We start from the raw sequence: 16,073 nt of genomic DNA on the forward strand, positions 1-16,073 counted from the left end.
GGTACGCGCCTGCTTTGTGCCTCTGACAGCGGACAATGATCGAGCGGCAAGACACTGTTGCGGAAACTTTCCCGATAGACAAGTCGAATTTACGATGGAACCAGGTCAGTCGGTTAGTCTCGACGTGGAAAAGAATTTTTCACGCTCTTGCAACGTGCACGCCTTATAGAATAAAAAGCAATGCATACGTAACGTCAACGTATACGACGAGATAACGCTCGTCGCCAGATGTGTGACAGAGGATAGTTTCTGAAAAAGTAAAGTTACGTTACAGCAGGTCACTGAGAGAAACGAACCATATATTATTCAACGATGTATAAATCCACGAAAATTCTTCCCTCTTGCTATCGGCTTTCCAAACAAACTCGCTATCTCCGAAGCGTATTGACCTGCCACACCGTATCAATCGACTCGCTGTACAATTAAAATGTTCTTCGATTCTTTTCGCTTCGCACGACCACGAACAGCTAATCTCTATCGAAATTCCACTTTCGTTCGAATCCGGAGATCTTAACCGCGATCGAGAGCGTATCGCCGAAAACTCGATCGAGCCTGTATCGAAACGCTATGCGTGGACTGCGGAAAAGATCGCGAGGGATATAGTAGGAACGACTATAGGGGTGCCTAATCCCTGGAAATGGCCGGAATCGTGACATTAAGCGAAACCCTTGTCGTTTCGGGCGGAGACGCGGAGACTTCTGACCGACTATTCGGCACGAAGACACGGCTAGGTTTGAGAAGGTAACGCGTGTACGAGACGGGATAGCACGAGTGGCAAGAACGACGAGGATCGAACGGAAGGAGCGATCAAGGAGGGAGCGAAAAAGGGACGAGGAAATCGAGCCGGGTGAACGAGCGAGCATACGTGTTAACATTTGCTTTATAGCCATCGCTCGGGCAATGGTTTAATACCAGCATCGACGACGCGCCAGAGAAATGTCTCCGGTTCTGTGTGCGGCGATGTTTAGTCGCGGGAACCTACGAACGTTAACTTTCCTCCATAGTATTCGCATTCGCGTATCACGTAACGAACAAAAGTATTCGCGCAGATTTTTATCTAAGATTCTCTGATAATTTTTTTTTTTTTTTTTTTTTTTTTTGTAAAAGCAGGTAAAAGGTATATAGTATATAATTATATAGTATATAATATAATATAATTATATAATATATATAGATACTCGGGATACGAATGGCAATGATCTTAGACTCGATGACGAATCCACGGTCAACGGGATGACGAATGCGATTTCTTCCACAGTCTAAGTCGAACTCGACTCACTGACCCACGATTCGGGTGTGACTCAACGTACTTGTCCACGGTGCAAGTAAAACTTATCTGACCGAACCTCGGTCCAAGTGGAACTGCTCTTATATACTCCTCTCCGTACCTCTCTGTATCCCTCGGGTCGATCTTTGTTTTTAAGGAGAGCTGTTTAATTACTCCATACCTCTGTTAGGTACACGTCCCTGCCGTGATCGTGGCTACGTTCAGCGACCCGTTGTGTCACTTCGAGCGTAAGCCCACTGTCATTAATCTCGGGCACCCATACTCGGATTAAATCATAAACAACTATTTGTCAGTTTTATTATTTAAATACAGCTATAATAAAAAGTCTAAAGACTAAAGTATCGGGGACCTTCCCAAACGTTCCAAAGAAAGGCCCCGATGTCTTTTCATCCCCGACGTATATATATGTAGAATAACATTTTTCAGTTACTGTTCCAGTTTGAAGACTAAGTGACTTTGAATATCACGATACTACACCTTTAACTGGTAACCGTGATCATTTATCTTGTAAAATAAGATGCAGCAAGTACTTATTACAAGGTATTATTCTATTAATTACTTCATAAATATAAAGACGTTCATGAAAGGGCGAGGTAAATCTTAAGATCCGATAGTTATCGAAGTTATTAAAATCATAACTTCATCTGTCTGTTTCATGCGAGTAAAGTCGCCGGTAACCGAGCGACTCAAGATACGCAAAATCAGTATCGCGACACTGTATCTCATGAGAATCGTCGTACAAACGCTCCTATAAGCGGTACATGTACCATTGATATCTATCATATGCGTATCGCGATGCACGTATCTCCGCGCGCAATTAACCTAACTCACGAAGCTCTTTGTAAATGCCTGTTGTACTTCGTTACGCTCGCGTGTTATATTTTTATTGAAATATTGAAACATGTCCGGTGACACGTGGGCGATATTTAAAGAATCTCATTGAATAACATCGAACGAGGCGTTACATCGCTGCTTGGCACTGATAGTAGCGCAACTCGGACAATATAAGTTTCGAAAGCGAGGTTTTTTAAAATTCGCAAAGGAACCTTCGTGAGTCGTTTCAACGACATTATAAGGCTGACTCGACGCAAGATATGCCACCATTAGCGAAACCACTATAATCTTCCACTTGTAGCGTCGTAAAACAGCCAAAGATGAGCGAATATCGCTGTAAAACTGAGGCCAGATTGATGAAATAAGTTTGAAGAGATAATTTTCCCCTTCCACGCAAAACTGATGGAATTATAACGTTCTAAAATTACAATTACAACGTAAACTATACCAATTATGGTAAATTATAATAAAATTATACCACGATAAATATAGAGACATAACGCAGACCTCCTATCGAACGTAAGAAAATTTGAAACTGTTCGAGTTGTGTCGCTATCGATGCCAAGGGGCGATATGGGTTTCTACGAGCTTTTCTTCATTGCTTTTTAGATGCTGAAATATTACCTACGCTATATGCAATCGTTATCGATTCTTCAAGCCGATTCAAATAGCATCGTTAAATACGTATTGCCATGGTCCACCCCGAGCATCTGCTAAACGTATCGACGATTCGTCTACGTCGTTCCGGCATTGCCTCCTATCCGTGGTCCTTCGAGTCGCGCGACCTCCGCAGCGTAAATTGGCATTAGCGGGATTGGATTCGATCGCATTTTTAATAGGACCCACGGGGCGTTAATCCGCGCTAGTAATTTCGCTAGTGTAACGAAGCATTAGCGAGTGCAAGTTTCTAGTTACGTAGGTTGGTACTGGTGGACGCGCGCGCCGGCAGGACGCATACTTGCACGGGCCATAATGCAAGCCCATTAAATGCTAGAATGACCCGTGGGCTTACAGGCCACTATGAGATGTTAATACGAACCGGTGGCAGAGAGCGAGCCGAGTTCCTTCTCGCACCACGGTTTACTCTCGTTCCTCCACCCCCGTCGCCCCTCTTCTCCCGCTCTGCAGAGTTTTCCGTTCCATCTCCGTACTTTCTTCGGCCAGTCGCCTCTCCCTCTCGTCTCTCGCTACCCTTGTCCATGGACACGGTCTTTTATTTTATAGTTATGCAGCGAGGACACTTTTACTACGAGAACCCGCGAACGTTTCGTGGTTTCAGCACGCGAGCCCGACTTTTATTGTCCTGCACTTTTTATCCGCGAACGCAACACCCTTTACTTAGAACGGAAGTCGAGCTCATAGCCACGGTGCAGCACGGTGGTCCCTCGTCTCAAAGTCGCTGTAATATTTGCGTTACGATAAGCGAGCGTTTTCTTCCACTCTCAACATCCAGTCCCTTAAGCTCGTGATTATACTCAACTCGAATTCAAAGGGTTAGGCTTCTTTCGTTCAACCATGTTCTCATTTTATCGATACGTTCGTTCGCTGGTCTCGTTGCCAGATGGTTTGGTCGTTGCGTTGCGTTAACGTACTCTTCAAAACGATCCAAGAAAACGACGAAACACTCGTTTAATTAAACGGAGAGATTAAAAAGTCTGTGCTATGCGAGATGGGAACACGTGCCGTAACTAATCGTATATTTTAACCGGGGTCTTCGATCACACGATTATTGTGATTATAAAATTAATACGATCATTACTCGGCACAATATTAATGGAAAGCGTAGCGAATAGCAGTTGTACGCCTGATATCTTAGCTATAATAAAATTTGATCCATACTGGCTTCATAACAAGGCGAACATTTACCAGCGGCGATACGAGATCTACGCGGTGTCGCGACTACGTAACGATACATACGATACGAGGGGAAACAGCCTTCTGTATTTCGATTCAGGCTACTTTCGAGTAAGCAGCGATGCCCACTTTTGGGGCGTAGCCTAGAATATTTACGATATTACTCTCGCGTCGATGTTAACGCACTCGCAAAGGTAACTCGACGAAAGATAAATAGCTCGGTGAAAGGTAGCGAAGTACAGAGCGGTTTGCATCGAACGCGGTCACGGTTCGTTCGACGACCTACCGATCTACGATCGATGCGATATAATTGTACCTAACTGGAAATCCCGTGATAAATGCGATCCTTTTGTTAGCCGGATAATGCAGCAAGTTTTCTACGTTAAACCCATTGTTGTCACGATACAACGTTTGCTATACGTCATACGAGCCATCGAGAGCTTTCGTACACGAAGAACGTGCCCGAGCAATTACTTTTACGCGCCATTTTCGAACGATCGTTTAAGATTATTAATCGCACGATAATTTTCATCCGGACAGAGACAGCTTCTTCGAAGCGTGCCGATATTCGCTGTAAATAGTGTGGGACTGGGAATTCGTATGGATAACTGGGTGCGTGATAGTCGACCAGATCTTATTTTCATTTCGACGCAGATGATGAAGATCCGAGCGAATATTTATGCTTCAGATAGCTAGTAAAGAGCTGTTACCGTTTTTACCATTCTAAATGAATATAATATCTCGGTTTTGAGGAACAGGAGGATAAATTATTCGCAACATGACCTCTCAACGTGCATGTACTTACTTCCTTTCTCATCGCGTTACGTACAAAAAAATATAACGCGACGTCTAAAAGTTGAAAGTTCCCGAACGATTTATCGTTAAGAAACGTACGAACACGCGTACACTATATGATCGAGAACTCACTGTAAAATCCAACAACCTCGCAATTCCGCCGTATTAATTCGAACAGGTCGGATAGGTCAAAGGAGCTTTTTTAAGGAAAGTTGACTTTTCGCAACAACCGGGCATCGATTTAACACACGTACATAAACCATAAGCATAAACTGTTATATCTTCGGTTTCGGCGTAGATAGAATATCTTCGTGCTACCTGGTATGACTCGATTCAAGCGAGAGTCGCGGATACGCTTTCTCGACTCAACACGGCAGAATAGCGTTAAATAAAACGGTACTTACTTTGTGTAGAAGGCGCTGTTGCACTCGGAACAAACAAAGCTTCGTTTCCGTTCCAAACGTTCCGACCATCCCGACGATGTCGAAGCCGTGCACTCTTTCTGATGGGCGTTTAGGTCGGATCTCCTGGAAAAGGGCACGAGACACTTGGCACACGGAAACGGACGCTCTCCGGTGTGGCTTCTGATGTGATTCCGTAATGACACTTTCGCGAATGTCTTCTTGCAGATGGGGCAAGAATACTTCGCCAATGATTTGCCAGAGTTCTCGTCTTCGTTATCGCCTCGCACGATCCCGGCGTGAAGAGCTTCGTGGAAGATAAATTCCGCTTGAATGTTGGTCGAGAAGCTACAGCTGTTGCATTTCCATTCGTCTCTCGCGTCCGCTGTTTTCGTTTTATTCGATTCATCGTTTGAGACATGGCACTTGTTTTCCCTCGTGTGCCTCGTCACGTCTTGCGAGAGGGCAAACAACGTACCGCATTTGGGACATCTGTAAACATCGATCAGGTACATGTTCGATGGTTCGCCAAAATATTCCAACAATCGCAGAAATTTTTCATCGATACGTCGCGCGTATTGTACGAAACGTCTTGACGCTTCGCGTCCTAATTATTAATCCCCACTAACTTTGGCGTATCGTTGATTTTATCAGCTCGTTATATCGTTTCTGTCCACGGTACTGTCCGTTTTAACTAATGAAATATTTCAAGTTTTCCGTGTCCCCTACCCTTTGAGTGATATCATATCGTACGGTTACGGTTTCTAGGTAAAACTTTAGTCTCTTTCGACTTCGAAATAAGAGGTAGAATATTTGAACTAAGGACTCTCGAATGCGTATTATCGTCACTTCGATTCTCTTACCTGTAACAAAGCTCGGGATGATTATCGAGAAGGTGTGCCTTGTGCTTCGATAAATTCGCCTGCTTCTGCTTGCAATGAGGACACTGCCGAACCGTGGACGTGGACGGGCCTTCGCTGCTTTTCCGAGCCTTCACTATCTCCTTGTGACTGGACGTTCTTCGATGTAATACGGCTTCTCGAGCAGTGGCAAAGTTCATCGAGCAGAACGAACAGAAATAAGGCTGGGGCGAATCGTTCGTCTCGTGTTTCTCGATCTTCGTGACGTGGCAAGACAACTGGTGACGCTGAAGTGCCACCAACGATCGAACTATTTGCGGGCACAGATTGCATTTGATTCGCTGTTGATATTCGTCCGTCGCGGTCAAACTCTCTTCGTGGCCAGTTTCCTTGATGTGCAATCGAAGTTGTAAATTATACCGGAATCGACGATCGCAACCACCGCAGGTCAGAGCTCGCTGACGACCTATCATGATCGGCACCGAACCATTCATCATGGAAACAACGTCGCGATGACTCGAATCGACCAGATGCGCTTCCATCGTTTCGTTGTCCTCGCACCAAAAGTCGCAAGGAGTGCATCTGTAACTGCCGGCGATCTGGGAACAGAGATCGACGAGACGAGAAATAATCGCCGAGCATTTTTTAAATAAGTAGATACTAGATAGGAATAGACAGAATTTATACGAAAGGAGTTCCATTGTACTCGTAAATCGAAATCGTAATGTAGAGGGAATACCTGGTCGAGCGTTTTTGCGTGAAGATCGGATCGCCAATGACGCAGGAATGTTTCCTCCGTGTTACAGTAAAAACGACAAGAGAAACACTGAAAAGGGCACTGCCGAACCACATTCGCCATATTTTCTAGTAAAAAGCGACGCGCCCGTGGGCTGCAAGGATTTACACCTGCCACGCGGCAGTGATAATGAGAGAGCAAATGCTTGCCCATTTGCGTTCTTCTCACTCGGGCATGGCACATTTCGCAACGAAGTATTTCCTTTTCTCGTTTTCGCAAACTTTTCTTCGCTTCTTTCGTTTCCTCCGCTTCTTTAGTTTTCTGTCAAACGAGCATATCCGTCAGTTTTCTACCTTCCTCTAAATTTCTCCCATATGTATTTATATATATAGAGTGAAAAAAAAAGACATAAGCGTATAACTAAAGGTAATGAGAAAGAGAGAAAGAAAACATAACAGAAACGAAACTGAAGGAACTGAGAAAAGGAAAAGGCAATGAAAGTAGAGAAAGTTGGAACGGATCGAAGAAGCAACGAGACGAAAGGATAAAGATCGAGATCGTTACTTGAATACGAGTCGATGATTTTTTCAGTGCGTGCAACTTGGCGACACGCGGCAGGCAAAGAACGCCATCGATTTCTCGGATGCTCCTTCTAGCGTGCAAATCAGAGAGAAGATGCCTGTTGTAGACCAATCGAGAGGCAAGTTTCCTGCCGCAAGGACTGCACCAATATCCTGATTCGATATCCGTTTGTGCGCCCGGTACCCATTTCCCTCGTGTGTGTCCTGGCGATGGTTGTCCAACGTTGCTCTTAGTCTCGTATTCTTCCGTCTTCTACGAGATGCCAGTGGAAATTTTTCAAAACCGGAGCTTTCGTTCGTAACGCTTCGCAGACGTACTTTTAATACGCGTAACAGAAGGCTCGGAAAAGTTGATAGCAGAGAAATAGGCGCGACAGTTGCGCGTCTGATAAAACAATTTCGACGATTACGTACCTGCGAGGCGTCCGAGGGTCGCCACTTGCCCCCTGTATAAGTCGGCGGCGGATGTTCTTGATGTTCGTCTTCGGGCTCCACGTCGTCGTCCTGAAGTTGAGACATATTTTGAGGAAGATCGTCCAATTCTGGCTTCCATTTGCCACCGATGTGACCACGCGGTGGACGTTCTCGATCTTCCCCATCGTCAGACTCGGTATAAGAGTCATCCTCCCCCAAATCTTCCTCCAATATATCGTCCTCGGAATCCTCGTCCTGTTGATATTCGTACTCGTATCTGGTCAGATCCTTGTTTTCGTTGTTCGACACCAGCTCGGCCAATATCGTGTATTCCAACCACGTTTGATGAACCTGTTCGATCCTTTGCGATTCTTCCTGTCGTTTTCTATCCGACTGCTTGGATTCCTGAGACGTCATCAGACCTTCCAAGGAATTTTCCGGCTCGGGCTTCACCGAAAATCCGCCGCTGTCGATGTTCGTGGCGACGTTGCTCATCGATTGACTTAATTTGTTCCGGTTGCTCGTAACCGTAGGCTTATTGGACGTGGACGGAACGATATCGGGAAATCCAACGAGGGATGGCATGCAGAGATGGTCGGTGGGGTTTTCGAGCTCCGAAACTCCGGGCAACATATTGTGAAGCTTCTCTTTTACCGTCGATTCGTCCGCGTCCACCTGCGATTTCTGACTCTTTTTCCTTTTGTCGTCCTTCTTGAACTTCCTACTTTCCTCGAGCAAACCGGATGCCTTTCGAGGATTCGACTTGGAGCTGCTCTGTAGTTCCAGCGAACTGAAGAACGCGTCCGCGTTCAGTATCTCCGGATAGAAAACGGTGGTCGGCGAAGCGGGCGTCGTGGGTGATACCCGCACGGCTACGTTCTTGTCGTCCGGTGGCCGACATCCGGATTGACGATGTCGTACGTAATTGTCGAGGCCGTGTATCGTCAGATGGCATTTGATGCAGAAGTGAGTGTCGTCGTCGTCCTCGTAACTTTCCATAGGTTATCCGTTTAACCTGAAAACGTACGCTATATGTATCTAATAACGAAACGAGATAAACGGAAATATTAAAGACATCGTGGCATTTTCCTTGTCGCGTCTAGACGTATAACTAAAGCGAAACGCGAAATAGAAGAGAAAAAAAGAAAGAAAGAAAGAAAGAAAGTCGTGGGTATCCGTGAAGCAACCTTTTTTTTTTTTCAAAGTTAAGCGAACAGTAGCATAGAAAGGAAGGAAGAGAACGCGTGAACGGGAATGGGAACGGGAACAGGTACGGGACTGGGAATGGGAACGAGGACGGGAACGATATCGATGGGACAACTGACGGACCGTGTATGGATTACGCGTAAAGGGCAGTGCATCGCGTAAGCGAACCGCACCGGGCAAATTGAAGGTCCGATATTCGCGGAACAGAAGGGAAACAAGTTGACGCTTCGTACGAGCTAGGGGTAGGAAGATCGGTCGATGCCGCTTGGCCGTTATTCGGACGACGACACTTCGCCTCCCAGTCCTGGCCGACCCTCCGCCGCCCTCTGCCTCCCTCTCCCGTCCTCCCCGGCCCGTTACCCACCCCTGCTTACTTCCAACCATCCACCGCCACCCCATTGCTACCTCCCTCCCTCCTCCGCCTCATCCTCTTCCTCCACTTCGTCCTCCTCCCTCGTCCGGACGCCCTCCGCTGCCTCTACCCCCGGCCTTGTTGCGCCCTTTCCGTTTCCCCTTTCCGAAGTCTGCGAACCGGCAGCGACCTCGTGGCTCCGTCTCCCTACACCCTGTCTCCCGTCTTTTCTCGTTCTCTCTCTCTATCTTTCTCTCAATCTCTCTTTCTCTCTCTCTCTCTCTCTCTCTCTCGTCTCCTTCTCGTCTTATTAAACGGAGAAAACTACCAAATGAGATTTCCATCCGGCTCGAAACACGCTTCTCGCGACCTGATCGCTTAACGCGCGGATCTAGGCGGATCGTTTACTTTTGACGTGACTAAAATTCGATTTGTAACGAGATAGCGGAACTCTCGAGTTATAGGGAAAAGCTTGCCTCTTCGACGAACGCCTTTTCTTTTCGCGTCCTCCCTTTGGAACTGGTTGAAAGGAACGCGAGTCGATTCGTTCATTCATCGGAACGATACCGCTCGTCGATCGATTATCCTCGATTATTCGACCGCGTGTACCGTCGACCCGAACCTTTTTCACTGGCATCTCTGGCAACTCGAAAATCCGTAATTATTTGGAAAAGCTTGGACAAGCGGAATTTCCTTTTTCCAAACGTCGTGCCTTCGAAAGATCTTACAGCGTATACAGGTGCAACGAACGTGTGACGCAATCATTCGCCGCGATAGAACAAGCAAAGGCAAACGGAGCAGAGCAAACGCGTGCCAATTAAGTTTAGGATGGCCGTAGCATGTTAAATATTTGTCGAGCAGGGACAACCTCTCGAACAACGATATTAATTGTACGTCGTCGTGGGGAAGAGAGCGTACAACATGGACGAAGATGCGAACGACCCACGACACGGCAGAAGAGGACTAAATCGAGTGGACAGATCCGTCGAGATTTACGAGTGTTTGGCGGAAAAACAAGAAAGCCCGTTAATTGGCTAGCTGGTCGTGGACAGCATCGAGACGTCGATACGTCAATATAATATCCAACTTTGACATATCGCGCCGGAGACTTCGAACCAACCGATGGCCGCGTTAACGTTGATCGACGATCACCGATGACTAATCCCTTATTACCCATCGTGCTATGGGAAAAAGTACAGCGCACCTGCTACCAAGGAAACGCGGCTTTCCGTTCGATTCTCGCAGGCGAAAAATAACCAGCCGTCGGTCTGGTTAAAAAGAACGCGAGGCCACTTTGCGATCTAACTGCAGACACGGGCAGGAAGTAGAGCCGCCGAAGGTGGAGGAGGGATGGATACTTGTTGAACGTACGAACTAGACGAATTCCCTCTGTAGCGATGCCATGCGAAGCTAAATTACACGTGCCGCATGCAACGTGAAACCGTACGATACTGCAACGAAGAACAACTACATAGTTGTGTTTATATATGTACGTGCGTGTAGTCACAGTTTCAGATATATAGAAATCGCGACATTCGTTTCAACGTTGTTTTCGTACGACGTGTGTAGTAATTATTACGTCGTGGATTCGTTTCGGAAGATGAATCGAAGAGAAACGCGGTTTATAAACGGGATACGAGGCGTCCCCGTTCACGACGATTCCGATCGGTGTCGCTAATCCGATCGAAATGGTCGAGGGTGTCGTACGTCCCTTCGTTCCTCCATATCAACCGCAATTAACGGTAATCAGCGCACGAACCCTCGCGTACGAATTCGCTCGACGGACCGACTACCCTTCTCGCTCGTCACTCTTGCCGAAATCGATCTTTAAAATACAGAGCGAATCCAATTTTGAGGATTTCGGCTAAACTTCGCTCTCCGTGTTTGCGCCGTAACGCGGACACGGCTTTCGAGTCTATCGAACGAGATCGATTTTTCGTTCGACGTGAAAGCGCGGCGTGGTCGCCTGTGATGATCTACGACCCGCGTGTCTACTTCCGTTCCGATCCGTGGAACGCTCTTAGCGATCTTCAGTTAACGCGCATAATTGACAAGGAGCAAGAGCAGAACAGAGAACGTGTAAGAATCCGTAACGGAATGGTTAGAGACAGGGAGTCCTGTCGGAGATTTGCGAATCGAAAGGTCCGAAGAGCGTAGGTAGGCGAGATAGCCATGGACTATGGTCCGAGATAGGTAGAGCGCAAAGAGGTGGAGGTTGGTCTAGAAGGGAGATGGACCGGAGGTAGACGCAGGGGATGCAAGGTCCGGGGAATATTGAGCCGCTCCGTTAATGTTTATAACGACGTTAGACGTTGGTGTCCCCGGTAGCGCGTGTATAGGTGCCATAGGATAGCTAGGTGGCTTCGCCTACCCTCCAGCGTAGCCTCTGCTTCCTCCCTTCTCACCCTTTACATCCGCGTCTCTCATTCCCTCTTATTATCCTTCGCTCTTGTATCTTCTCCTTCTCCTTCACCGGCTTTCATTCGCTCTTTCTCTTTCTCCGTGTTCATGTGGCCACGGTCTCTATCTCGCCCATTCCCGTTCTTTCTTTCTCTTCGCGTCTGTCGCTCTCTTTCTCAGCGGTGTGGCACACAGCGGTAGTCGTAACAACGGTAGCAGCAGAGGTAGTGGCAGCGGCAGAGACAGAGGCAGAGGCAGAGGCAGAGGCAGAGACAGAGGCAGAGGCAGAAGCAACGGCAGGACAGGAACTGACATAAGCGCACGAGTGTGTATGTAGAGCACGTACTCGGGGGCTCTCCAGTTCGACGGAGTAGGCGGAGGCGGGTGGATGGGTGGGTGGTTGGGTGGTCGTGGGGACCTCTCGGTCGAGAGTATGGGTTGCGGGTGGTGGACGGGTGGATATAGCGCGGAGGGTGAGTATGTCGGTGGGTCGACGAGGAAGAGGAGAAGGGGAGGGCTGCATCCTAGCAATGGGACGAGGGAGCCTCTGTCTAATCGATGCCGCGGCGGTGCGCGCTCGCCCCGCTGGCTATTACGCACCTTAATGTCCTTTTCCCTCGCCTCCCCCCCGCGCCAACCAACCCCCGGTCTCTACCTCCTCTTCCACCTTCGACGCTGCTATCCCCTCGACCGCTTCGCTGCCTAGCCACCTTCCTCGTCTCGCCAGCCTTTCTTCGTTTCTGCTTCTCTTTCTCGCCACCATCCTCTACGCTCTCTTCCCTTTCTCCTTTCCGCCACCTTTCTCTCCACGTTTCCCTCTTTCTCCCGCCACCTGGTTCTCTCGAACACCGAGAGGCGGCCATGACACGTGTCAATCTACCGCAGACGCCCGATCGATACCGACGGACCTCGGCTTCTCTCTGCGCTCCTCCACCTCTTTCTTCGCCCTATCGTCGACAACCACCCCATCCTCGTCCACCTAACCACCCCATACCACCCCACCCTCTTCGTCAACCAGCTCGCACGGCCAACTCTCGCCAACCGCCCCCCTCCCCTCCTCTTCGCCTGTCCCTCGCGACCCCTTACGACCACGCGCCACACTCCCTATACCGAACCTTCTGCGAATGCTGCCGCTGCTATACACGCTGACGCCAACCCTCGACCCATGACCCGTTCTGCCACCGTCACGGAGAGAATCGCGCTTATTTCGACTACAAAGGAGATTTCGTTTCCGAGACTTTGCCAATCGCAGCCGGCAAACGCCAGCCAACCGTTCGACGCCCTGTTCCGTCAACCTTGCCGAAGAAACCTGTCTTTCTTCCGTGTCGTCGCGATTCTGTCCCGAGAATCTTCCCAACTTTATCCAACCAGCCATCTGTCTGGCGATTTCATCGAATTCCGATGCCGTCTCGCGGATCTCCATCATTTTTACCCGCCGACATTTTTCAAGCTCCTTAAGACGGCCTCGTTCTTCGTTCGATCTCGCGTGTCGTCCACCAGCGCGGAATACGCGCAACGGAAATCTTGGCACAACGAACCAGTCGCTTTGCTCGAGATTCGTCAGCCCGCCGTTGAACGTCAACTCTGCTCTTCGTTCGCCATTCGAATCAGTTCGAAACGCTTTGCGCGTACGTTCCATTCATCTAAATTTACTTCTTCTTGTTTAAATCCTCGAACCATCGTAACACGGTTCGGTGGGAAAACAACGTCGACGATACGATACGCGGTGGGCGATTCACGTCGGATCACGCGACTCGATTACGCGTTTCGCGTAATATACTCTAATAAAAGGAAGGATATTTCGTTGGGAAATGTATATATATATATATATATATATATATATATATATATCGTATAGGTATTCTCCTATGTGTGTACGGATCCCGCCAAGTGTCAACACGTGCAATGTACGAGCGACTTTTTTTCCTCGTACGAGAGCCTATATGTTTTCCATATGCGTTATTTGACGATAATAGCTGTAGGATATTGGACGGTAAGGAGCGTGTATTCGTCGGGAACGCGAAACGTTTTCGATAGCCGATAATTCACGAATCGAACCGGAGCCGATTTCGTTACGTTAGCAACGCGTAAAGTTTATCGGGCTCGTAAAATTTCAACGAGCGCGGAAATATGCGAGCACTACGAGGAAAGAACGTTAAAGTACGATCGTATGCGTCTCGTGCCGCGCTAGGTTTCGCGGGACGTTGATATTTCGATCGACGATAACGGGCTGATGTATCCTTCGCTAGAAATAATGCATCGCGAAACCGTCAGGGAATGCGCGGACTTTGATCGCCATGAAAAAACGCAGACGCGAGTACAGCGCGAAACATTTGTAATTCGATTGACCGTGGGGGGTTCGTCTGTGATTTCTCCGCGTTAAAACACCAAAGAAATTATTTTCAAACAAGTGGTGTCTGGTCAGCGATCGTCTCGTCTGGCAGTGGATTCTAATCGTCTATCGTCCGAGTTATTTTCGAAACTGCGAGGCTTAACTTCGTTTCGGACAGGTCTTGGTGCGGTATTACCCCTTCGAACAAGACGAATCTCGTCCCTCTGTTCTCGTACAATCTCTCTCTGCCTTTGCCTCCCTTTCACGTGTTTCTCTTTCTTCCGTTCCGTCTATGTGTCCTCTTTTACCCGTTTTATTCTTGTCGGCTGACCTACGCGTGGAAACCGAGCTTTCAGAGAAACCGGAAAGGAACCTTCTACCTTTGTTTTCAGAGGTAATCCGATAAAAGAATAAAACGTCGAGATCATGTTCGAGCGCTATAGGGTACCGTTTGGCTTATTCGTTCACTTAGCCCCCTTCCTTCTTATCGGACGTTTCTAACGACATCATTTTGCGAAACGAAATGCGATTAATCGGTACAAGCCAGACGGTTCTCTCAATGGAATAATTCGGCGAGGAAAAGGTACGGAAAGTCGACGCTAACATTGATACGCTATCTTGTACACGTGACTTTTTACAGGCTTCGAGAACGTAGCTTTGATAGTGTACGTGTATCATTAAACCGAACAGTACATTTCACGTATTCATCGTGGTCGCGTGTCGGATCGAAAATCCAAGCGAGGCAAATGACGAAAGTTCTACCAAATGTGACTTAACTTTGTTTGCAATTATCAAGAAGGAAAACATTCGAAGGTTCTGTATCGTCAACGAAATAAAGACGTGCGTGCACCGAGTACAAGAAATGTACCTTTAAATTCTATATTACAGAGTCGAATGCAGATCCAATTTTTCATATTACGAGTGAGCCTTCCTCTATTTATACGCTCACCGTTGTAGGTGTCGAGGTTTACGAAAAACGCGTTGCAAAGAACAAAAGGAATACCAACCGAGAAACAGCTTCTTCAACATACGATTCGACTACTTTTAGATCAAACTTTGATTCGTTCTAATTTTTATACCCTGTAACCTTTCGCTTTCCGGAATTTCTTTTTTTTTTATTTCGAGTTCGTTGCGTGATCTCTAAACAGATATCGAATTCTCTTCCAGCAAAATCATCGACTTTGCTTTAAAACGTGTTCGCCATCGGCGTTCCATGCACTGTCGGTTACAAGTTAATACTTGTTTAAAAGCAAACTAGCCGATAAGAGCAAGAGAAAATTAGTAAATATCGGGTGTGCTAATACTCGCGATCGGCAATGTCAATGCGACGATTCGAGATAAATTTAGATCTAATTCTATGCAACGAAACAAACGAGCACAGCTACGTATAATTGACGTGCGGTTGGTGGTTAAAAGGAAAAATTCCCAACGATTAACGTTGGCGATCGAAGCCTAGCGTATCGTTAAACGTATCGTGCAATCGTGCGTGATGAACGTTTTGTCCCAATCTACCGTAGTAGCGATCGTGTTAACACCGATGGAGCGATCAGTAGGCGGAAAAGTGGTGCTAATGCGTAAAGCGTATCATTTACCAAATGTATAAACAGGCTTCGAGATGTCAGAAACTGTCAAAAGATGGACGATAGTGGGCGACCGTAGATAGTTGGGAAAAGCGGTGTATACGGTGCTTTATTTTACGAGCTGCACTTATTTCGGGTCCCGCGGGGAACTGACTGTACAAAATGAGCAAACGTGCACTGTGGACTTGTGCACTGACCCACATTGTCGTTGCATAACGGGACGTCTTTCGAAATATTCGCAAGTTTAGTGCTTTTGGTCTCGTCCACCGACGACAGGAACGCTCGTAAATGGAACCCCCGCAGTCACCGAGAGACACAAACGCAACTGACGCTTACCACGCGCGTGAAAGCATCGTTTCTCCGATTGTCGAATTCACGATCCCTCTTGTTCCAACCGACGAAAATTATCTTAACGATGCTTCGCCGGTAAATAAATGTTC

At 47.4% G+C, this 16,073-nt stretch overlaps 1 protein-coding gene across 2 annotated transcripts in view; it reads right to left on the bottom strand.

The window, feature by feature from the left end:
• The window catches only part of LOC132911177 (zinc finger protein 91), a 36,800-nt gene that overhangs the window by 18,028 nt on the left and 2,699 nt on the right, over nucleotides 1–16,073 (bottom strand). Inside the window, exons 2-6 of one of the 2 annotated variants that reach the window (XM_060967594.1) lie at nucleotides 7,764–8,778; nucleotides 7,333–7,602; nucleotides 6,772–7,089; nucleotides 6,036–6,631; nucleotides 5,176–5,664 (exon numbers count right to left, since the gene is read on the bottom strand). In XM_060967594.1, the coding sequence (XP_060823577.1) occupies nucleotides 5,176–5,664; nucleotides 6,036–6,631; nucleotides 6,772–7,089; nucleotides 7,333–7,602; nucleotides 7,764–8,762 (2,672 nt within the window). In that variant the 5' untranslated portion in view covers nucleotides 8,763–8,778. Of the gene's footprint in view, nucleotides 1–5,175; nucleotides 5,665–6,035; nucleotides 6,632–6,771; nucleotides 7,090–7,332; nucleotides 7,603–7,763; nucleotides 8,792–16,073 lie in introns of both variants that reach the window. The other variant, XM_060967595.1, reaches the window with a different exon arrangement.

The sequence above is a fragment of the Bombus pascuorum genome, chromosome 10 (assembly GCF_905332965.1).
Source record: "Bombus pascuorum chromosome 10, iyBomPasc1.1, whole genome shotgun sequence".
Classification (NCBI taxonomy): domain Eukaryota; kingdom Metazoa; phylum Arthropoda; class Insecta; order Hymenoptera; family Apidae; genus Bombus; species Bombus pascuorum.